The sequence below is a fragment of the Marmota flaviventris genome, chromosome 5, assembly GCF_047511675.1.
Source record: "Marmota flaviventris isolate mMarFla1 chromosome 5, mMarFla1.hap1, whole genome shotgun sequence".
Lineage (NCBI taxonomy): Eukaryota > Metazoa > Chordata > Mammalia > Rodentia > Sciuridae > Marmota > Marmota flaviventris.
The window spans coordinates 49293750-49318732 of NC_092502.1; the positions used below are offsets into that span (position 1 = coordinate 49293750).

Genomic DNA, 24983 nt, shown 5'->3' on the forward strand with positions numbered 1-24983 from the left:
ATTTTTTTAGTTGTGGATGGACACACTATCTTTATGTATTCATTTATTTTTATGTGGTGCTGAGGAGCAAACCCAGTGCCTCACATGTGTGAGGCAAGCGCTCTACCACTGAGCTACAGCCCCAGCCCTTTTGTTTACTGTTTAACATAGTTTGGAAGAAAATCTGGCTAATGCTCTTGTGGAATTCCCAAGAAATTTCTCAGATCATAAATATTTGGGTAAATCCCTACTTTTGATCCCTTCTTAATTAATATAGGGTAACTACTCATATTTACCTGGGAGAGTCACAGATCTGTCAGTATTTACAGTAAATAATGACAGCACCTTTTAAAAAGCCTCCCATTTGGACGATAAACTGTATGATCACCGTAATCACAGTACTGACTTGCCACAGTCTCCCACCCCCAAGAAATAAAAGCTCCACATCACATACTTGTTACCTTCTCACTATTCGCTGAAGGAGTCTTACTGCTATGGTGTGGGTAGTAACAGGTGAATATCCTGCATTCCTCCAGCACCTTGCCTTTTTATGTCAGTTATGCATGGGATTTTGGACACCTACATTCTATATTCTCTCATCACTCAAAAGTTGCAGGTCTTGGGCTGGGGTTGTGGCTCTGTGTAAGTGCACTCACCTAGCACAGGTGAGGCCCTGGGTTCAATCCTCAGCACCACATAAAAAAATAAGTAAATAAAATAAAGGTATCGTGTCCATCTACAACTAAAAAATATTTTTAAAAAAAGTTGCAGGACTTAAGAATTGCAAGCTTTCAAGTCTTCTTTGCACTGCTCAGTATCTATTGATGTATTTGCTTATCTATTCAGGGGGCTATGGGACTCTTGAAAGGATGCCAAAAATCTAAACAGTTGTTGCCTCTTGGAATCAAGGGTTGGGTCAGAGCTGTGCAGTGAGTGTCAAAGCTGAGGAGACTTTTGTGTTCTGGCTTTGGAACAGTTTAAGTAATCTGTGTGTGTGTGTGTGTGTGTGTGTGTGTGTTTCCAGATTAAATTCTAAAATGTCTTAAAACTCCTGAGGTTCTCTGAAAACACAGACCATTTAAAGCCCAGCTGGGTTGAGCTATTATGATTTATTTCCTCATTGAGGGTGACCCAGTCTTTTTTCTTTTATTTTATTTCACTTCCCTCACCCAGACCTTCTTAGGTCTTCCCATGTCTTCAAGAGGAAGCCTCTTCTCTAAAGCTCGTGCATTAAAATATAGTTGTTCAGAGAATTGCTTGGAGCTAGATATATCTGAGTTCAAGTTCATCTCTACTGTTTAACTGACTATATGGCCTTGAAAAAATGACATTTTGAATCTCTGCTCCTCTGTTTCAAGTGATATTAAATCAGGTAGCACCTCTCAGAGTTCCTTTGAGCCTAGCACACTTCTTGGGCATTATCACATCTGTAACTCATTCAACCTCATTTAAGCCACACCAACTTGAAATGACTCCCACTTAACAGATGAGAAAACTGAGTTTTGAAGAAATTAAATTGCACCCGAGTTTATAAGCCAGGACTCTTGACTTGGCACAATTTTCCCCCATCCATGCTGTTCTTCCTTGGCTTCCTTCTGAGTCTCTGGTCTCTGGTCTCTGGGACACTTTGGAAGCCCCACATAAGAATGCTGCCTAAGTGAGCTTGTCAGCTGCTGTGGCTTTAACTGTGGGTTTTCACTCTGGCTTTATTTTTGGTCCATTTCGTTTGCATCTTGCCTCTGTCCCACATATTTGCAAGGATGTGGAAACTGTTTTTCCTCTTATCTTTTTGTGGTAGGCTTTAATTCCGTTCTCAATGGGTCAATTTTCTCTAGGCAAAATATTTTTATGCTACCTGGCAGAATCCTTTGCAGTCAAATCTGTTGCTAGCAAGAGATTCAACACTTTAAAAAGAGAGAATTTTTCTTCTAAAGAACTTTAATATATTATATTTTTTAAATGTCACTGTGGAAAAGGAAATATGACTTCTTATTAGCTAAAGTACATGAGGTCTCTTTTCACACAGCCATCTGGTATTTTGCATATCTCGGTTCCATAATACTTCCGGAGGAGTTAATTAATTTGACCAAATGTGATTCACTACTAAGGAGCATCAGAATGTATTTGAAGTTTAATTTGTTGTGTTTTTTAAACAAATCCGTGAAGAAGGCTGTTCTGGGACAGGCATTATTTGAGACTTTTATGTGGCTCCTGTTCATTGGTCTTTGGAACGACTCCAAGAGAGGTGGATCACTATTCTCAGATTGTAGATGAGGAAACCGAGTCTCCATAATATCCCTGAGCAGTATGGTAGTTCAAGAACCATTAGCTACAGAGTATTTGGACTTATATAAGGACACTCCACTTTTCTAGAACATTAGGAGAATAAGTTGCCACAGGAAAAGAATACCAGTACACTAAAGATTCATACTTCAGACCTCTTACTTTAAATATTTTTGATGGAAAAAATTCTAATATGTGAAGGAAATGTTTTTTAAGAAGATAAACTCATGACTGTCATATACATACAAATTAGTTGTATCAAAGATTTTTCTTAAGTCCATTAGTAAGGGAAATAGTAAGCTCTTCCAGTTGGTTCAAAGGAGAATCCTAAGAGCAATGCATAGGCAAAGAAAATCAGGAGTTGATTACAGCTAAATAGACAAATTTTATTTGTATCTCTACAGAAAAGAGCCACTTGTAATACTATCAGCTTTTTACAATAAAATGGCTAAAGGAAAGACAATAAGAGAACTCTGGAAGGGTTTGTTAGACAATTCCTCATATTTTACAAAGAAGATCCAGTGAGAGGGGACATTTCAAAGCCACCATTTTCTCTGAGATGTATGTTCTTTACTATGTTGTCTTTTTAAATGAGCATGTATTTTTTCTGGAGTCGGTACGAGACGTGGAGTAAATAAATGACTTAGCTTGTCACTGTGCTTGTTACTGGTCCTTATTGGGGTCAGGAAAATGCATATACATCAAAATGTTCATTCAGCCAGGTGTGATGGCAAACACCTATAATCCCAGCTGTGGGAGAAAGAAGAAAGAGGATCACAAGTTAAAGGCCAGCCCTGGGGACTTAGTGAAACCCTGTCTCAAAATACAAAATTAAAGGGCTGGAGATGTAGCTCAGTGGTAGAGAACCTCTGGGTTCAATCTCTAGTACTGGGAAAAAAAAGGGGGTGGGGTGGGGATTTATTCAGTGTCAGGTAAAAATATCCATGATATAGTGATTCTCCCAGGACCACTCTCTGGTGTGACAATGACCATCTGTGTGACCTAAGTACAATTTTTGGATTAAGATGGTTGCCACTTATCTTCTCTCTCTGAAGGATAATATTGCTTCCTACTTGTAACTATGGTTGTTGCTTTGACCCTTCCAGAGCCAACCCTCCTTAAAGTTCCTATCTCTGTTGCTCTACTAGCTGTGGCCCTTACCCACCTCTGTCTTCTCTTTTCCTTCTCCCTTCTTCCTTCCTGCCTGTTTGTTTGGTTCTTCTCCATCCTGTTGAATTTCCTACTTTAGGCTTTTCAGCAGGGAGGCTGCCAACACAGATGCATTGCCAGCCATTCCCAGTGCTCCTTACTTTTAACCCCAGTGTAGGGAGGTTTGCATCTTAGCCTGCTGAGCTCTTGTGAGGGTGCTTATCTTCAGTTTCACCACTTTCTTATCACCAACGCTGCCTTTATTTACTAAGTCCCTTTTAAGTTTGGAGTTATTCAGTTATAAAGAGAACTATGATTTTGCATATTTATTTAAAGAATTCTAATTCAGCCACGTTCTCCAAGTTGTTTTCTTTTCCATCCTTCCAAATAATGGCCATGCTGAATCAAATTTTAAGTAGGCAAGGATTTGCAAAGACATGTGCATCTGTGGTTACCTAAAAGTTCCAAGTATAACAAATCTGTTGGTTGAAAAAAATATGTACTTGCTGGTGAAGTTGTAAAGAAAGTTACTTAGAATACTTACCATACAATATTGGCAGATTCTTAGTGGGGATAGTTATGAAACATTTTGTTGATTTTCAGAAAACTCTAGTTTTTCATTTGTTAATATTATTACAAGGCTTCCCCCCCCCCCCCCGGCCCTTTATTCCCTTCCTTGCACATTTTTTTTTCTTGTATCCATGGGTCAGTACATTTTTATCATCAATACTGATCTCTAACTTTATAATTGTTGCTACTAAAACCAGGACTTCCAATAGTAGTTTTCTTTTGGGAGTTATTGCTGAAATGGACGATTTGATTAAGTCAAAGAAAGAGGGCAGTAAGGTAACCAGGTGTCTATAAAACGATCTTTTTAAAATTTTGTTTACTTATTTATTTATTTAGTTGTAGTTGACACAATACCTTTATTTTATTTATTTATTTTTATGTGGTGCTGAGGATCAAACCCAGGGCTTCACACTCACTAGGCGAGCGTTCTACCACTGAGCCACAACCCCAGCCCTATAAAATGATCTTAAAAAGCTTTAACACAGTATTATTCTTTGTATTTTTTTAATATATGGCCTCGTTTTCATTAGTCAACAATTTATGCCTCTACTTCCAAAGGCAAGTGGATTCATCTTAATAGGTAAAAGATTGAACCAGTGCTTTCACCACTTGCCCCATGGGGAACATCTCTGTACATCCTAGTTTCTTCCCAAAACACCCTTTGGTCCCTCCATCAAATGTCTAAAGATAATCCAGCCAGAAGCTAGAGGAGACTGTGCTTGATCTTCTACTGCCTTGCACTGTGCTCTTACTCAAAACATTTGTGTTGTTGTCTTGGGATGTTTTCTCTTTGTGTACAACAAAGCTTTCTGCTTCAAAAAAGCTGATTGACGATGGGAAAAGCAGACATACTCTAAATTGCATTTCTAAATGCATATTCTAAATGTAAACTAAACAACTTTCTTTAACTTGTAAAACAGAAACACCTGTGTATTTAAAACTCCCATGTTGGAGGCCAACACGTTTTCATTGGGAAGTATTTAAGTACAGTAATAGAGCCTCTGTGTCCTTAGACAACTCGGATAGCAGTAGGGAGAGTCAGACAACAAAAATTTAGGCAAATGATGATTTCAGCAATAAAGAGGTGTGGTGGTTTGAAAAGAACTTAAATGGAGTGTCATTTTCTAATTTACATTTTAAAAATATCTGGTTGCTGTGTGAAGAGATTGAAAAGGGGCTTTTACTAGATGGTATCTATGAAGTTGGAGGGAAATATATAGAATTTAGAGAAGTGAGAAGAAGATAAAATGGAAAGAACCTGGTAATGGGCTGAGTAAAGGTGAGGATGATATGGTGGACAGTTTCCCAGGTTTTGACTTAAGCAAATGGCTGGAAGAGAAACTATTCATTGAGATAGTAAAGAATGGAGGAGTGCAGGTAAATGGATAGAGTTGGAGAATATTATGCTAAGTGAAATAAGCCAATCCCAAAAAACCAAATGCTGAATGTTCTTTCTGATATGAGGATGATGATCTGTAATGGGGTTAGGGGTGGGGCATGGGAGGAATGGAGGAACTTGAGATAGGACAAAGGGGATGGAGGGAAGGGAGGGGGGATGGTGGTAAGAAAGATGGTGGAATGAGATGGACATCTTATCCTAAGTACATGTATGAAGACATGAATGGTGTAACTCCACTTTGTATACAACCAGAGAAATGAAAAATTGTGTTTTATATGTGTAATATGAATTGAAGTGCATTCTGCTGTCATATATAACAAATTGGAATTTTGAAAAATGGAGGAGGACTTCTTTAGGGGACAGGAAAGAATCAAAGATTCAGTCTAGTATTTGTTTTGTGATGCCTACAAAATCACAAAGGAAAAGAAAAATCTTAAATACTTTAGCAAAGCAAGTCTGGAAAAGAGGTCAAGGCTGAGTTATAGCTGTGGGAGTCATGGCACATGGGTGGTATCTGAAGCCATGGGAGTGGATGAGATCACACGGGGGTGAGAAGAGACTGAAGGAGAAAAACTTGGTCCAGGACTAGCTGTGAGATACACCAGGTCTGGAAGGGATCTGGGAGAGCATGTGGAACTGACAAATGAGCCTGAGCAGGAGTGGCTAGTGGCAGTTAATTTACAAGGAAGAAAAAAGTCATGTTTTATGATCACAGACCACACATTGCTGGCCAGAAGCTCTCAGCCACAAAACCTAGTTGGCTCAGAAAAAGCTCTTCTAATGCTGGAAAATAAATTCACTGCATGCATGTCTTCCTGGTAGATGGGGAGAAAATGCTCCATCTTCATTTTAAAAGGCGACTATGCTGGAACAATCCAAAGAATAAAATGAAAGTGTGATGTAGTTGCTGTGTTTCCAAACAGGGTTTGAAGTTCCTCTGGAATGAATATGAAAGCCTCAGAGATCAGCTTCCCTGTTCTGGTTCTGACTTGGTTGCCAGTAAACCGGGGAATAATCTTGCTTAGCAGGCACTAGATTTGCCTTTACATCCTTGTGCAGGAGGTTGAAGTACTGCCCCAAAGTTTTTGTTTCTTTTTGTGTTTGAAAATAAATGGAACATTGAGATTCAATAAGAAAAGTAGCTGAGAAGAGATGCAAACTTGCAAGTCCAGCCTAGGATGAAGAGTAGCACAAAGGAATCTTTTGAATATCTCTCCCTCTAGTACAACACATAAAGTGTGTCCATCTGAGAGACATTGCAGAAAACCCCAAATGGGATAGTGCCAAGTTCTAAAAGATTAAAAACAGAATAACTTTTCAACTTTAGGCAGAATACATTGTTGAAATCCTAGAATTATTTGCTGTGTATCTGAAAATGTTTGGGTATCTATTCCTGCATAAGTCAGATTTATTTATTTGTTGAGGTCCATATCAAGAGTTTTAAGGTAAGAGATGGTCCTTGGTCTTCACATAGTAATATTAACTATGTGGGTGCCATTCTGATTTAAGTTCTTTACTGTGAATTAACATTCTTTTGTAAATCACTGAAGAAATAGGAATAGAAATAGACTACTGCTTAACTGACAACATTTAAAAGCTTGGAAACCGCCATGAAATTGACTGTTTCTCATTCTTTTTCACTTTCCTTTTCTTTCTCAAAATAAATTTTAGTTCTTCTTCTGCAGTTTCAGTTCATGTTTCAGAAGTTTAAATATCAGCATTTGTGAGGGCGGCACTTCTAGTTCAATCATGAGATTCTTTTTGTAAATAAACAAGATTGTGTATTTATGAATGATCATTAGGAACCACTTTGTAGCTTCTTGTATAGTACTGTATACCTAACATGAGGCCACGTTGCCAATAGAATGTGACTCTTCTTTGTCCCAATTTCACACCTAACATGACAGTTCCAGATTGAGGGAGTCACCCTTCTTCTGCATCCTCCCGGCTTGGGTTGGAAGGCGTTGCCTTCTTGCTTCCTAATAATGCTAGCCTGTGCAAACGAGAAATAATTTTATTTCATCGATGCCCTGACTCATTCCTATCTGCCTGTATTTTTAAGCTTTTTATCTTTTTTCACCAAGCTTTCCAGCAGCTGGCCTAAGCTCATACACTGGCATGTGCAGTGAGAACAGCTACCTCTGGACCCAAAGATGGGGGATACACCCTTAGAACAAAAGTTCTGAAGCCTTAGGAGACGAGGGATAAAGCATAGTTACAAAGAAATGGCTTTCAGATTGCAACATGGACAGAGCAAGGGAAATTGTGGTAAAGGAAAATAAATCTTGATTTGGGGAATAAACATTTTTTGAGCATTTCCACTGACTTTCTCTAAGCTAGAAGCATTATACATACAACTATTATTTTGTGTATCTTAAACATTTGTCAGATTAAAAATTATGATCATTTCAAGTAAACTCTAAGCATCAGCTTTTTCAAAGTGTGTTTTTCATGTAGCACGTTCTGGTAGCTCATGAAATATGGCTATTTCAAAATGTATAAAAATGTAAAAGAAACAATGAGTCATTTATCAGAAATGGCAAATGACATTGGGCTCTCTGAGGAGTATTTCCTTCCAAAGCCTGACTTCTGGGAGTTGAAATTCAAGGTGTTCAGGATGGCTGAGCTAGAGATGGCCAGCCAGTGTCTTATGAAAGTAGGCTTTTTTGCAAATGTATTATCAAACAGGGCCCTCCCTTTCATCTGCTTCTAAGAATTTCCCATTTTACCCAATCTCAAGGCTTTGCCATTTATCCTCCTTTCATTTAAATTAATTTCTTTAAATTGCTCTGGGTTGCTGTTGCCCAGAGGACAGAAATAGAGTTGACTTTATATTTTAAATCAGGTAAAAACTACATAAAAACTTACTACCTCATGAGATGTACTGTTTTGAAATCAGAAAGTTATTTTCAAGAAAGTCACCAACTTTATAAAAGAAAGTATTGACTACATAGCAGAAGTTACAAAATATTTGAGTTACACATCATGCTGTTAATTCCATAAAAGAGAATCTAATGGCCAGAAATGTAGAAAAAAATTAAACTGATTTTCTTGACAGAGATTTTATCAGTAGATGGGAGGCAAAGTACAAGTGGGAAAATGAGGGAAAATACTCCCTAATATTTGGTTTTTGATTTGATTCTTTTGTTGATATTTCCTGATCTTTTATTCTCTCTCTCTCTTCTTTAGTGGCCACAGATGTCTTTAACTCCAAAAACCTGGCCGTTCAGGCACAAAAGAAGATCTTGGGTAAAATGGTGTCCAAATCCATCGCCACCACATTGATCGATGACACGAGCAGCGAGGTGCTGGACGAGCTCTACAGAGTGACCAAGGAATACACCCAGAACAAGAAGGAGGCTGAGAAAATCATCAAAAACCTCATCAAGACAGTCATCAAGTTGGCCATCCTTTACAGGAATAATCAGTTTAATCAAGATGAGCTGGCACTGATGGAGAAGTTCAAGAAGAAAGTCCACCAGCTTGCTATGACGGTGGTCAGTTTCCATCAGGTGGATTACACCTTTGACCGGAACGTGTTATCCAGGCTGCTGAATGAGTGCAGAGACCTGCTCCACCAGATCATCCAGCGCCACCTCACTGCCAAGTCACACGGACGGGTTAATAATGTCTTTGATCATTTTTCAAATTGTGAATTTTTGGCTGCCTTATATAATCCCTTTGGAAATTTTAAACCTCACTTACAAAAACTTTGTGATGGAATCAACAAAATGTTGGATGAAGAGAACATATGAGTATGTGAGTTAAGATTGTGACTGATTGTGATTTATTTGAAGTTGGAGCACTGCTGATTCATGAAGGAACAAAAGAATTTTTTTTAAAGGTTATACATATTTCAGAAAGACTTTGCCCAATTCAACTGTCAGACATTAATGGTAGTGCTTTCATGAGGTTTTATTTGAAGAAAACTTTGCCAAAAGTTCTGGCTAAAAGCTTGTTAATGGGTGAGAGATCATGAGAAAAATGCATGGCTGGTAATGCACATGTAGAGTTATATAAAAGAGAAACAAGTACGGCTCCGAACTTTAAGATGTTTTTAGGGCAGTTATTGGTGGCACATTGGATGTTTCTGATATGTACAAAATTACATATTTTGTTTCACTTTTATTCCTTACTATGTATATGCTCTTTTATGAAGCCAAGAACTTTTTCTTGCTGTCATTGCTCCTTTTGAATCAGTTCTATTTTCAGGCCTACTCTTGATTCTTGTGTAATAGATTATGTCATTGACATTCTAGAATTAATTCTGAGGCAGTCATGTTAAACCCTCAGAAAAACAACAAAAAAAAAAAACTCCATATATGAAATCAGTACTGTGGTAGTGAATTAAGTAGACATTATGAATTATGTCCAATGTATGGAATATGCTTCTGAAAAAAAGTACTTCTTCTTTTGTTCCAACAATGACACTCAAATTCTCAAAAATGTAATGGCATGTTATTGCTTTGAAATGCTTGCTTCAAGTTTCTCTTTGATGTTGTCTTTGAAAGTGTGCTGATAAAAATCTCCATTATTAATGTCCATTTCATGTGTTAGAGACCAAGAGAAAATATATCTATCAATTAGTTTTGATATTGAGGCAATAAAAAATGGATAACTTTAATAAAGTAAAAAAAAATATTCATTTTAGAGATGAACCCAACAAAATAACTTAGGAGCATGTGGGACAAAAGGGAAGAAAGGATGTTGCTAAAGAACATGAGCAGAAAGATGAATGCGTTTCGTTGTTTAAGAAGGTTTGATAAATAAACAATGTCACTTTTTTATTTACCTATGAGATTTTGGTATTTTGTTATTGGCTATTTTAATGAGTAAACTAAAGAATATTTGCATTCTAAGCAGTTTGTCTTGGTTTCTATGTAATTTTTTAAAAATACTTTTTTAAGTTGTAGATGGACACAATACCTTTATTTATTTTTATGTGGTACTGAGGATTGAACCCAGTGTCTCACATGTGCTAGGCAAGTGCTCTACCACTGAGCCACAACCCCAGCTCCATTTCTATATAATTTTAAGTGTGTGAATGATAAAGTAGTATAGCAAATGAGAGTATTTTAAAAAAAGAAATGGAAACCTGCTAGCTGACTGTATCATCTGGGAAATAACAGGCTCAACCACCAGCACTAAATATTTATTTGCATTGTCATTCTGTGATTTAGTGTACTCTTTGGCCTTGACTTTGCCTTCCTCCCAGAATAATGACATTAAAATAACAGTTCACTAAGAAGGGTCCCACAAATGAAAATTCCAGAAGTTGAGATCTGCTTTAACCCATCACCACCTAGAGGGGAATAGACAGTTTCTCCGGGACCATCTTTTGCTTGGCTAAGTAAGACTAGTAGCAAAGGCAGAGTATCTTCCTGCTTGATATTAAATCCTGAGACTAAGGTTTGAACTAAAAGTAATATTCTCACTTCCTGGACCCAGTAGGTGATCACTAGATGTTATAACAATAGCATGATGACTACAGAATTGGTCCTTGAGCTTTATAACCTGCTAAATGGCTCAGCAATGGAGTTCAACAGCCTTATTCAATCAGCTCTCTCTTTCTTACCTGGGAAAGCTGAGGGTGAGCTACCGATTTGTTGCCTTCTGTTCTCTACCAGACCTCATAGTAGGACTATGGATGATGGAGTGCCTGGAGAGATGGTGAATGAGCTTCTTGCTCATTTCTAGCTAGGGACAAGACCTAGAGAGAAAAGACCTTGGGCGGTGGGCGGGGGGAGGGAGGATAGTTAGATATGTCTGGGCACATTTGGATCATATTGTTGCCCCTGCAGGATAGCAATCAAATATGCATGGAAGTAGCAGGAGCAACCCTTGATCTCACACAGAGGAAAGGCAGTGAGGAGTACAGTCATCCCTCCGTGTCTATAGGGGATTGGTCCCAGGATCCCTGCAGACACCAAAATCTCTGGATGCTCAAGTCTCTCGTATAAAATGATGTAATATTTGCGTATAGCCTAACTATAACCTCTTTTAAAAAATTTTTTAAAATTTATTTATTTTATTGTTTTATTCTGATTTGTTATATATGACAATGGAATGTATTACAATTCATATTACATATATAAAGAATTTTTCATATCTCTGGTTGTATACAAAGAATATTCACACCATTTGTGTCTTCATACATGTACTTTGAATAATGACGTCCATCACATTCTACCATCTTTTCTAACCCCATGCCCCGTCTCTTCCCCTCCCACCCCTTTGCCCTATCTAGAGTTTGTCTGTTCCTCCCATGCTCCCCCTCCCTACCACACTATGAAACAGCTTGATGCTGATTATTTTAATGAATCAAAATAATAGCCATTATTTATCAGGTGATAACCATAACCTCTTACATTATTTAAATCATCTCTAGATTACTTACAGAACACAATGTAAGTGCTATGTAAACAATTGTTACACTGTATTGTTTAGGGAATAATGACAAGAAAAAGTACATCTGCTGGGCACAGCCATGCACACCTGTAATCCCAGTGACTCAGAGGCAGGAGAATCACAAGTTCCAGGCCAGCCTCAGCAATTTAGGGAGGCCTTTGGCACTTAGTAGACCCTGTCTCAATTTAAAAACCAACAAGGGGGATGGGGATGTAGCTCAAGTGGTAGCGTGCTCGCCTGGCATGCGCGGGGCGCTGGGTTCAATCCTCAGCACCACATAAAAATAAAATAAAAAGATGCTGTGTCCACTGAAAACTAAAAAATAAATATTAAAAAAATTCTCTCTCTCTTTCTCTCTCTCGCTCTTAAAAAAAAAAAATAAAATAAAAAAAAAACAAGGGCTGGGAATATAGCTCAGTGGTAAAGCGCCCCTGGGTTCATTCCCTAGTAGACATAAAGAAAGGAAGGAAGGAGAAAGGAAGGAAGGAAAAAAGGGAGAGAAAAGTACATGAACTATATGTGTTCAGAGCACACGTTTAAAATATATTTTTAATCCACGGTTAAATCTATGTGGAGGGCCAACTGTATACTACTGAAGGGAGGGATCCTACTTGCTACCATTTCTTTTTTTAATTTTTAAATTTTTTTTTGAACTTTTTGATACTGGTTGATTGAACTCAGAGATGTTTAATCATTGGGCCAACATCTCTAGTCTTTTTTTTTTCTGTCTTTCTTTCTTTTTTTTTTTTTTTTGGTAACAGGGATTGAACCCAGGTGTGCTTAACCACTGAGCCATATCCCCAGGATCTCACTGAGTTGCTTAGGGTTTCTCTTAGTTACTGAGGATGGCCTGAAACTTGGAATCCTCCTGCCTCAACCTCCCAAGTTGCTGGGATTGCAGTCCTGTGCCACTATACCTGCCCAGCTGCTACCATTTCTTTTTGAGGGGACCCATTATCAGTCTTGTGTCTGGAAAGGATGACTTAGAAGAGCCAGTTACAAAGTCAGGATTGGCAGGTTAATTTCTCATACAATTGGACTTCCATGAAATTAGAGTAGCTGTGAGGGTGGGTAGGGTAGAGAACTAGAAAGGATTTGAATGGGCTTGCAGTAGGTAATTCAGAATGTAATAGTAATTTGTGTGTCTTAGGAAAGTTTTTAGATGATGTCTTTTTAGCTTTGGGAAAAGAAGGAATTGTGTTGTAATTGAATTTTATTAATTTTATGCTGTTGTCTTTTCTGCAAATATTAGGAGGTCGTACAGCAAGCAGATGATGACACAAACACTGACAACTAACACAAAGTGGTTATTATGTGCCGGGTACATTCACTCATTTACTTCCTGCCACAACCTTCATCAATTCACAGATGAGGAGACTGAGGCCAGAGAAATTAAGGAGTTTGCATCAGGTCACATAGCTACTAAGAGTGACAGCCAGAATATCAATAAAACCTTATTTTTATTCAAATATAGTATGATTAAAGGCAACTCCACAAACATCATTGGGCTCAGAGAAGGGTGTGCGTTATACTTCTAAAATGGCTTTTCAAATAGTGACATTTTAGGCAGAATTTAAATCCCTACAGGTTTAACCTGTTTTCTAAAGATCTGGGTCTGATTTTATACAAAGACATTTTTCAAAGTTTTCTACATGGCTCTGATTTTGAAGGCGTCTTGTGGCTCAGATTTCTGTCTCTTGTGGAACTTCAATTCAAGGTGCTAACAATTAAGGTTGATTTTGAACATGACTCCTGAGGTACAGCATGCCCCCTCCTTCACAGCAGCCTTTAGCAGAGGCCCAAGACCTCTGTGCTCTCTCCAGACAGCTCCCCATTGTGTTCTGCAGGGCAGGTCAATTCAAAGATTCCACATTATTTTTCAGGTTTGGAAGCTGAAAACATTTGATCGATAAGCTAAAAAATAGCCTTGTATTTTTCTGATTATTAGACCTTTCATAGCAACTCAAAATTAGTCAAAAAGAAAAGCATGTATTACAATATATTTACATTTGCTTTATACAAAGAATTCAATGCAAAATGTCATATACATAATGATATAGATTTTTAAATAAACCAAAGTGGATTTTTACGCTAAAAAAAAAAAATCAAAGCATGTATTAGAAACTTTGTCGTACAGAAATATTGCTCTTTTTTTTTTTTTGGTCTTATATTACAATATCTCATTCACACTTGTCCAAAAAACTCTTTTTCACCCACTATGTAAATACTTATTATTATTTTTTAATTCACAAAGCATAAACTTTCTAATGGATTCCTGCTATCCACCCAGGCTTTAAAAGAGTACTTTTTTGTAGTTTGTACATATCAAATTGCTTGGATTTTTTTTTTACTGAGAATTTTAATTTATCCATGAGATATTTGATGAGAATATGTAGCTAAATTATAATGTAATCTACCAACTCTAACAAATAATAAATGAAAAAAAATGTGTTTATTCATAATGTTAAAAATATTTGTAGTAAAAAATTAAATGCTATTCAAGTGCTAGGAAAATATTCTAATAAAATAAACAATTATTCTGTTCATAGGAATTATAATATTTAATTTTTTTTTTTTTGCCAATTTTGCCTTTTGACACTTGCAAAATGAGCCAAACTGCAGTGTTTTACTTGATACATTTATTCCAGGCATGAAGCTTCTAAACTCAGACCAGGTTTTAGTACTCAATTATTGATCAAGTTTTATGTGATTGATTGATAGGTTTGTGATTGATCAAGTTTTATTCTAGCTTTGAAATAAATTTATTTTCCGTGATTCAGATAAAAACTACAGAAACCCCCTAATGAAAATTCTGAAGCACTAACAAGCCAGAAAAATAAGCCAACTTTTTGTTTCCAAAACTATACAACAGGAAAATCTGTAAGTGCGTACAATCACATATCACCATGAACACAAATTTGTTGTGTCTTTTAGTCAGGTATCCTCATGGACACTTCCATATGGCCCAGAGCCAGGAAGACATTTTTCTCTCAGGGAAAAAATTCCCAAAGTGGAAACATTTCTGCATAATATTGATTTATTTCTGTCAAACCAAAGATGTCTTTTCCACATAGTAATGAGTATCAGACCCAAGTTATAGAGGGACAAGCCACTCTAAAAATGTACTTTTCGGAGCACTGAAAAAGAATATAGACAAGTCAGCCAGCGTTCACAGTTAAGAGAAAAACATCTGTGCTTGGAAAATATTCTTCAAGTGTAGAGAACTGGGCTCGGTGTCCACCGAATATCCCTGAGACTTTTGTAAGGTCAGGCAGCTCTGATGAGTTGGCCCCCTTATCTTTCTTCCTGGGTGGCTGAGAAAATTGTATCTTCCCCACTAGCTGTATTAACTGCATTCCTGCCTCATAGAAATAAAGTGACTGATCAGGCACTTGGGGGTTTATTCTTAACACAAGGAAAGAAAGCTTGCTTTTCAAAAGTATGTGTTTTGATTCATAGAATGATCCAAGACAATATGCTTCTTTGTACTTTGGTTTTTCCATTTAAAACCTTACAGATGGGCTAAGTCATTTAAAACTGCCTAATGTGGAGTATAAACACAAGGCATAGAAGTAAAAACTTATCCTGTCACCATCATCTAGGATGATTTTCTATAAGAAGCCCAGGTTCCGTTTCCCCAGAAATATTATTAGCCCAAAAGGAATGACCACTTATCCATTCTACACAATTTGTTGTTCTCCTTTGAGACCACTGGCTATCAAAAGAATAAATACTTGCTTAGCAAGTTATACTGTACAATTTAGAAGATATTTAATGTCCTGGAAGAGGACTTGCTGACAATTAGAAGTTCCAGCATTATTACTGTTCCTTAATTATATGGACTTTGTGTTCTCTTGACTGAGGAGTCACATGTTTAGCTTGCTAAAAATTTACTGAAGAACATGCAATGAAATCCACAAGTGGAAACATTCCATGGTGTTTTCAAACACGGCGTGTCAGAAATTTGGCATCTCTTCCTCCCGGGAACTCAGTGGAGGGTGACCAGGTAGAACCTAGGAGAGTCCAGGGGGCATGTGCTGAAGCAGTCAGAAAACCTGTGTCCAACTCCTTCCCCCACAGGGAGTCTCCCTAAAAATTACATAAGATCAACAACTTCATTTTCTCATTTTAAGAATAAAATTAAAGAATGTTTGGAGGGCTTTGAAGCTTCCTGATGGCTATTTCTGTGTGAAGTACTGGTGACCTTTGCTATTTCCAAATAAGCAGTACAAATAAACCTGAGCCTAAAGAAATTAAGCAACAGACTTCAGCAGACACAGAGAATTTTATCAAATCTCAGGTCCCTTAAAAAAATGGCTTTTGCTTTCAATTTAGGAAATTTGGGCGGGGTGGGAGAGTTGAGTTAATCAAAGTTATGATTTCTGGCAGTTACTTATGTATGGTCTCTTAAACAATTAAATTCTTAATCTCTTCCATTATTTGATCATTCCTTCTGGCTTTAGTTATCTGTTGATGTATAACAAACCACTCCAAATCTTAGTGATTTAAAACAACCACCATTTTATTCTCTTATGATTCTGTGGGTTGAATGGGCTCAATGGGGCAATTGCTTTCTTTTAAAACAAGTGTGTGTGTGTGTGTGTGTGTGTGTGTGTGTGTGTGAGTGTGTGTGTGTGTGTTGGGGACTGAACCCAGGATTTTGTGAATGCTAAGCACATGCTCCATCTTTTATGCTCCCATCCTCTTGAGCAGTTCTTTTTATTGGGGTCTCTCACTTGCAGTCAAATAAGGCTGGGAATGGTATCTTCCAAAGATTGACTGGGATTCTGGCTCTCTCCTCTTTCCATAGTTTCTGCCTCCAGTTTACGAAGAGTATCCACAAATGCAAAAGCCTAAATTTCCATGCATTCTTAAGGCTCATGCTTATAACAGGTCTAGCATAATTTCTGCCTCATTCCGTTGGTCAAAGCTCTTGGGAGTCCTCAAAAGCACTCTCAGTTTTGATGATTCTTTAGAAGAATTCACAGAGCTCCATAAAAATGATTATACTCAGTTACAGTTTATTAAAGTGAAAGGATATAGTCAGCAAAGGAAAAATGTGAGTCCAGGAAAGACCAAATGCAAGTTTTCAGTTGTCTGCTTTAGGTAGAATTTCAGAGACAGCACTTAAATTTTCTTAACAACAGTGTGTTACAACATGTACAAAATATTTTGAGTCAAAACTCATCTGACCCGTGGTGTGCAGGATTTTTACTGAGGCAGGGAACTCGCATGTGACTGACCTTAGTTACTTGGTTTCCAGGCCTTGTAGAGGTCAAATTAATGCAAAATGTCCCTGGATCCCAGGTGAATAAAAATTACTCCTTACCATAAATCACATTGTTAACATAAATGATCTGGCATAGCTCATGCTCCTTGGTATACAAAGACACTCTTATAAAGCAGGATATTCCAAGGGCTTAGAAATTACCTTCCAGGATCTTTGGAATGTGCAAGATTTGAACATCCAGAGCTTGGGGACTTAACCCTTTATTGCACACAGGCCCAATCTGGAGGAACTACAAAAGAAATTCTGGGATACTTTGCTGTTTGATGCTAGCTTTTGAGACTAGATGGCATGTCATTAATTTTCCCTCATGATTCTAGCAAAGACAACAGAGTACTTAGGGGACCTGGAGTTCTTCATGGAATTGCTTGTTTTTAACTGGAAACAAATATCTGAAATAATGTTTGAACTAACCTGTTAATAACTGCATACTTGTCTATGTGAACATGTGAGTCCCAGCTATGCCTGACAAGTGAATCTATGCAAATCAAGAATGATGATTGAACACCTACTATGTGCCCCAAACCAGTGTAGATCTGGGTACTCTACAGTGGCACCAACTTCCTATTCCGAAGAGTTTACTGACTGATATGGATACTAACAATGCACAGGTAATTTACTGCCACACTGGGCTTCTCAGGATGCTGGAGAGTCCATGATAGTCTTTGGTAACCTAACATAAGCTTTCTGATGCTAAAATTGTCAACCAGCTGGGCACAATGGCCCACACCTATAATCTCAGCAGCTCAGAAGGCTGAGGCAGGAGGATGGAGAGTTCAAAGCAGCCTCAGCAAAAGTGAGGTGCTAAGCAACTAAGTAAGACCCTGTCTCTAAATAAAATACAAAATAGACCTGGGAATGTGGCTCAGTGGTCAAGTACCCCTGAATTCAATCCCCAGTACCCCCCACAAAAAATAAAATTTTCAACCAGTGTTTTGAGTTTTAAATTCATGTCTTAAAAGCAGTAAGGTCAAAGTTGGTGGCAGATTTCCTTTTCGAAATCAATAGCAATTATGTCTACTTGTGTGTGTGTGTGTGTGTGTGTGTGTGTGTTATATGAAGGACAGCAAAGGTAAAAGAAACGATTTTATGGGGCATTCTTTTTCATTGAAAACAAAAATGGTTGTAAATAAGCCAGTGACAAAAATGTAGTTTATAAAATCTCCTGAGTAGGACTGAGGCTGTAGCTCAGTGGTACAGTGCTTGCCTAGTATGTGTGAGGCACTGGGTTCCATCCTCAGCACCACATAAAAATAAATAAAGATACTGTGTGTTCATCTACAACTAAATAAATATTTTTTAAAAAATCTCCTTACTAGAAGAATGTAAGTGAAAAACAAGGTAAACAATATTTTAATCAACATTTAATTAATATTTTAATAGTTGAGAATATCTGAGTAGCAGCAAAAGAACTTTTTTTTAAAAAATCATTTGTCTAGAAATTAGATTGTTCTCCAGTTTGTGATGCTGGATAAACTCTAGCTTCATATCCTTGTGCTCAGTGACATATGTGTGTCCCCTGAGCCCTCAGGCCAGGACCTGGGACTACATGGCTGAATGGGTCCAGAGAGGATGGTCCTTCCTCTTAAGCATTTGTGGCCAGCCATGCATTGATCCAGGTTTCAGCAAGTACTGATGTGGTTATATTTGCTTGCTTGTTAGTATCACTGTTCTGAGCTCCGCTATATCCTGGAGGAAAACTTGAACATGTCTGTGTTCTTGGTGGTAAAGTCCTGGAGATCAGGAAAACAGCCCCCAGGACAAAACCCACATGTGGGGTGTAGACCCCTGACTGTGATTCATTCCCAGTGGCTTTCTTTGTGGCTCTAGACAAGATGGGGTTCTTTCCCTTTTCACTGGGTTACTTTTGGAGAGATGGAGTTCCTAGGTCATAACAATAACACTTCCTGATACTTTCTAACTCATGAAAGTTTTTATTTCTCCAGATTAAAAAAAAAAAGATGGACTTTTGGCAGTTAAATTTTAGTTCAATATACATATATTTTTAAAAAATCTCTTAACCATGAAATTTTAACCAAGAATGATAATATAAATATGGTTGATTGCTTAAAAACATACCCTGTGTTCTGAATCAATTTGGTTTTCATTAACAAGCTGAGAAAAAAGATGTCCTCTCTAATCTGGCCTGAAGGAGACACAACTCTCCCTTCCAAGACTTTTAAAGAAACTATTTCAATGACAGGACATTGGCTCCCTACTCCTTACGGCTTAAGGAAAGGGAAAGCTGCCATCTTGGTAAGAGGCTCTGACTTCCTGGTTGCTGTAAGAAAGAATTGAGTTTGGAATTTAAGACAAACTAAGCTTTTGAATCTTTTTCCCCCCTATGCTAATTTCAATACAGATGCTTCCCATAAATAGCTTAACTTTAGTCCCTCTGTTTAGTTTTCATAATGTCCAAGAAAATCTTCCTACACATTTATGGAGATTCCAGTTTTAGGGAAAGTGCCTAGTTTGTAATTTGATGTGATACCCTTTATGCAAATCATTATAAACCCAGGACACAAGAGAGATGAAGTTATGAGTCTAAGAAGTATAGTTTGTTTGCTCCTTTTCCTTACCATCTGCAAGTATTTTCTGTAGCTGCAAATAGAGAAGTTTTGGGGTTACCACCTCTCCTGAGGGGAGCAGCATTTGCAAGCATGTATGTAGCTAACTGAAATTGGATGGGATCAAAAAATTCTTCTCTTTTGTTTTCTTTCAACATTTCATATTTTCATCATGTACTCATAAGGAAATTAAGATTGTAAAATAGTTCTTCATTCAGTTTTCTGCAATGATGGCCTGTTGTATAGATATAGTATAATATCAAAACTGGAAATTAGTGTACACTCGTATGTTGGTACTAGACTATAAACCTTACCTAGTTTCACTGTTTTGGAATCATATAGTATAAAACCTTTTGAGACTATTTTTTACTCATCATAATACCCTTTAAATATAGCCAGGTTGCTGCATATATCAGTAATTTATTCCTTTAATAGATTTGTAGTGTTACTTTGTTGTGATTTTTTTATAATGTCAAACAGCTTTCCAGGTGCTTTTTATTTTGCCTTTCCCCACCAGCACTAATGATGAACACAGAGTCACCAAACTACTTCTGAAGCTCTTTCTATTTTATTTTGAGATGAGTTTCACAGACTGGCCTTGAACTTGGGATCCTCCTTCCTCAGCCTCCCAAGCTGCTGGGATTACAGGTGTGTACCACCACCTAGCTGCTTGCTTTATTCATTCATTCATTTAATTTTCATGCATTTTCTTTTATTTTGTTTTCATTCTTATATTTATTTTCCTCCTTCTCCTTCATATTTTTCTTCTTTTTCATCTTTATCTTCTTCCTCCTCTCAGTAAACTTACTGAAGTATAACATACATATAGAAAAGCATAAACACACAGTTTTTCCCAAAAGTTAATACACCTATTTACCAGCTCTCCCATTAAGCAGCTGAGCATTTCTGCTACCCCAAATTCCCTCACTCACTATTACCACTTTTTTGACGTCTAGCAGCACTAGAGATTTTTTTTTCTGTTTTTGCATTTGCTATAAATTAAATCATTCAGTATATACTTTTTTAAAAAAAAATTTTTTAAAGAGAGAGAGAATTTTTTAATATTTATTTTTTAGTTTTCGGTGGACACAATATCTTTTATTTTTATGTGGTGCTGAGGATCGAACCCAGCACCTGGCGCATGTCAGGTGAGCTCGCTACCGCTTGAGCCACATCCCCAGCCCTCAGTATATACTTTTTTAAAAAATCTAGTTTCTTTTAATTATGAGATGCATCAAATATTTTTTAACTACCTCTAAGAGTGTCTGACTGCTAACTTAATACAGCAAATGGCATGAGGATATTCTCCAAGATATGTTGTGGAGTTTGATAGAAGAGTAAAAACTACTCTAGGCTTTATGCTTATTTGGGCCAAATGTCAGCAATAAAACCAACACTAATTCTGAGGCCTAATAGACACCAACAGCCAAATAATACTGTGGGGTCATAATGATGATGGAGTAACCTGAATATATTCTGAAATGTAAACTACTGAGCCAACCCCCTACTTTTTCAACTTTCCCCTTGGTTCATCTTTTCAAGGAAGTAACATCTGTTTTTAGGGATATCTTTGATGTTAAAGAAACAAATTACCAAGAAGGGTAGTGAGTTGGAGCAGGGATGGTTACATGATATTTCCTGGGGTTTGATGAACCACCTACCGTCAGCTTTTTGGTACCTCAGGAAGTGACAGAAAAGAGATGATTTGGGTCAGAGTAGAGGCGAGTTGCCTGACCCGTCTGTTGGGCTTCCCTTTTCCTTGCCTGTAGAAGGGCTGCCACTGGTCATGATCTCAAGGCTCTTGTGCACATGTGGGAGTGGATCAAGGGAAACTTTGGTGTGTGTTCTCACAGATCATAACATTACTCTTTGTTCCAGAAAAGAGGAAGTGGCACATTTGGGGTAGTCAAGATTAGTTCTTACAGAGATAAAATGAATATCTCTGAATTTGATCCTTTCCTGTTTTTTTGTAAATGCTGTTTCTTTTGCAGACATCTTCTATTGATTATCTTGGGATTCAAACTTCCCCACCCTGACTATGATGCTATCATCATGTTGCACTTATTGAGTGCAACATGAGTTGCTAGATGTTTTATATCATCTTCTCTCATCACGAGTTATGCGGTCTCATTCCCTTTCATAGAAGAGTCTCTGGCTCTGAGAAGATAACACATTTTCTCAGTAATGCAGTTGCCAAGTGTCAGAGCCAGGGCTTGAACCCAGGATCAACACAGAGAGAGCTGTTCTCTGTGCAGCAACCTGGTACTCCCAGAACGGCAGGTGGCTGAGGTGAAAACTTAGTACTCTCTCGCTGGCTTCAAATGTTCAATTGCAGAATGTTCTATGGGTGAAAAAAAAAAAAAAGTTGCTGCCAGACAGTTATTTCCATCCCCTTAGTTATGGGTTTACCTACATGAGGTGTGCTCTTGAAAATCCAAATTAGAATACTGAAAATTATTATACTTAACAACTAGCTTGTTGCTCAAAGTGAGAAAATTGTGATCCCATTCATTATGTCCAAAAATCAGATGACTGCTAAGCATGCATGAGGGAGCCACTTAGTGATGGTGTCTGTGTGCAGGCGAGTATGGTGAACCAGGTCTCTGTGCTGAGATACCTCTGCAGTTGGCAGCTGCCTTTCTGAAGAAAATTCTAGTTGTTGGATTTTCAATTTGAAGGCACTTATCCTAGATATAGGCTGTTTTATGAAGAAGGAATCTGATGCAAAGAAAATATATTTAGGGAACTTATTTAATCCTTGGAGCATTTTAAATTACAGGTTGAGTCTCCTTTATCCAAAATGGCTTGGGACCAGATATGTTTTAAATTTTGGAGTTTTATCATTTTGTTTTTTGGGGATTTGGGAATATTTTCATACATTTTACTGGTTGAACATGCCTAATTTGAAAATACAAAATCTGAATGCTCCAGAATCCAAAATTTCAATAAGTAGTGGTTTATACTTAAGAAAGATTCAGCGTTAAAGTGAAATGTTAATCTCCATTTTGAAAATATTCACTAGATATCATTTTACATCTCTTTATTTTTACTTTTAGAATACAGGAACATGTTCAACCAAAAGTAGCAGGTCTGTGCTAATATCTTCATCCAACCAAAACCAAATTCCAACTTAACAGTCTGCGGTCTCCCTTCAACAATGACCCCTCTCATTCCCCAGTGCTTCACTAAGATCAGGTACTCCCTGCATTCTTGCTCTAAAAGAGGTGATTGGTCAGTTCCCTTTGCCTCACCTTTGCCCCGGGCTGTAGAGTTGACAGACATTCCATGTACACAATATGTAATCCATATGGGCACCAGCTGAGAAGAGTCTTTCTCCTGTGTTAGCTCTTTAGGATAAGCTGAAACTTCTTAGTTTGCTTGCCTCTGCTTCCTTTGGTTTCTATGACAATTCATCTGTTTCAAATCCTGGAATTTCCGAGGTCATGACCAAGTGAGTGTGGGGAAGGGATTTACTCGGGATTCACAGGTAATGACCCTGACTTACCAACTGTTGAGTGAGAGATACTTTATGTTAACTAAATAAATCCATTCTTTCCTGGCACATAGGACCTCTTCTCTTTGACAGTGGTAATATGGCCTGGATTGGAGGGGTTTGTTCTGACTTCTAATGTTATATCTTAACTAAACTCTAGGCATGTTTTCAATACATAATTTCAATATGTAATTGAGTCCCTAGATTTCTAAGGTATTAGGACCTTATGTTTGTGATAGTCACTTATATTTGTGATAGTTGACATTTGTTGTTAAAACCCATTTCTTGTTCTATTGTTAACTGTTACCTAGTTTTTCTTTAGAAGTATCACCTGTTCCCAGCTCTCTCTCCCTCCATGTGATAACAGGCATATGACCCAGCTCTGGCCCATCAGAGCATTACATCCCCTTCCCTATAACAATTGATTTAGGAATGAATACATGGTACAGTCATGCAATTAAACTTGGTAGATCTCAGTGGCAGCGTGCTTGCCCAGCATGCTTGCGGCCTTGAGTTGAATCCGAGGGGCAAAAAATGACAGTAGATCATTCTAGTCCTTTTGCTTGAGATTCAGGACAAGAACTGTTCTCTCTTCCACTAGACTTGAAACTCTGCAGCTACAGGCCTGGCAGCCATGTGCTTCCGTGAGGACAGAACCAGCCAGAGAAAGCAATGAATCTGGAATGCAAAGCCAAGAAATGGAAAAAGGTGAGTTTTGGTGCCATCATCTGCTTACAGCCTATCGCTGGGTGGCCAGCACCTTACCAGGGAACTCTTGCCTGCTTGGAGGGATAAGCCTCTGAAGAATTTAAAGTAAAAAATAATTAGTGAAGAACAAAAGACAAAGTCAGAAAAAAATAGTTTTAAAGATGGAGCACCTGATAGGTTCAGCTCACATAGAAGCTGGAGCTACACAATTAGAAATTGGCTCCCATGGTTTATTTAAGGGGGTACATCAAAGGCAGGGATAAGGTGTCAGGGGTGGAGTCTTGCTTCGTGATGTCTTGCACCCAACAGGTTCATTGGCATCTTGGCAGGTCACACCCATTTCAGAGAGGTTTATGGCTGGGTGGGTGTAGCAGGTCACCCCATCTCCAGTGCTGTTGCAGAGCTGCGTGGGAGTTCACACTTGTGTTTGGGCCATCTTATAGCAGGGTTGCATTGTAAGTTCCCAGATACCAGACTTTCCCACTCAATGGGCGTCCATGCTGATCTGGTCCACACATAGTCCTTGGATGGCTCTTGACAACAGCCCTTACCTACAGCCTTTCCCTGGATTTTCTATTTCAAAGGCCTTTACATTTGGGGTTTTGTTTTTGTTTTTTACCTAAGCCAATTAGAGTAAAGTTTCATTACTTATAACTGAAAGAGTTCTGATTAATACAAGATGATTGCCAAGTTGTTTTTATACTCCTTTGGAAAGTTCTAGCTCCTTTAGAGAAGGGAGAGGGAACCTCAGAAACCCCTAGTCCCTGGACACTGCCTAGAAACAGACTAGTGGGCAATGGCGTGGTTAATGGAGACAGACCAGCCGAAATTCAGAATTCAATGATTGCCAAGTTGTTTTTATACTCCTTTGGAAAGTTCTAGCTCCTTTAGAGAAGGGAGAGGGAACCTCAGAAACCCTTAGTCCCTGGACACTGCCTAGAAACAGACTAGTAGGCAATGACGTGGTTAATGGAGACAGACCAGCCGAAATTCAGAATTCAAGTCTGCCTTGAAGCTATCATGAGAATGTATTGATTTAAATTAAGATGTAAAAATAATTTTTAAGCATTTGTGATCATTTACTTAAAGTATTTTGGAAAGTAAAGAAAGCAAATTTTGTAGTTGGAACTTGGGCAAGTG

At 37.9% G+C, this 24983-nt stretch overlaps 1 protein-coding gene across 2 annotated transcripts in view; it reads left to right on the plus strand.

Annotated features, from left to right (window-relative positions):
- Tnfaip8 (TNF alpha induced protein 8) overlaps positions 1 to 10171 on the plus strand; it is a 110951-nt gene extending 100780 nt beyond the window's left edge. For both annotated transcript variants that reach the window (XM_027941035.2, XM_027941034.3), the window contains exon 2: positions 8570 to 10171. In XM_027941035.2, the coding sequence (XP_027796836.1) occupies positions 8570 to 9135 (566 nt within the window). In that variant the 3' untranslated portion in view covers positions 9136 to 10171. The remainder of the gene's footprint in view (positions 1 to 8569) is intronic.
- Positions 10172 to 24983: the final 14812 nt, after the last annotated feature.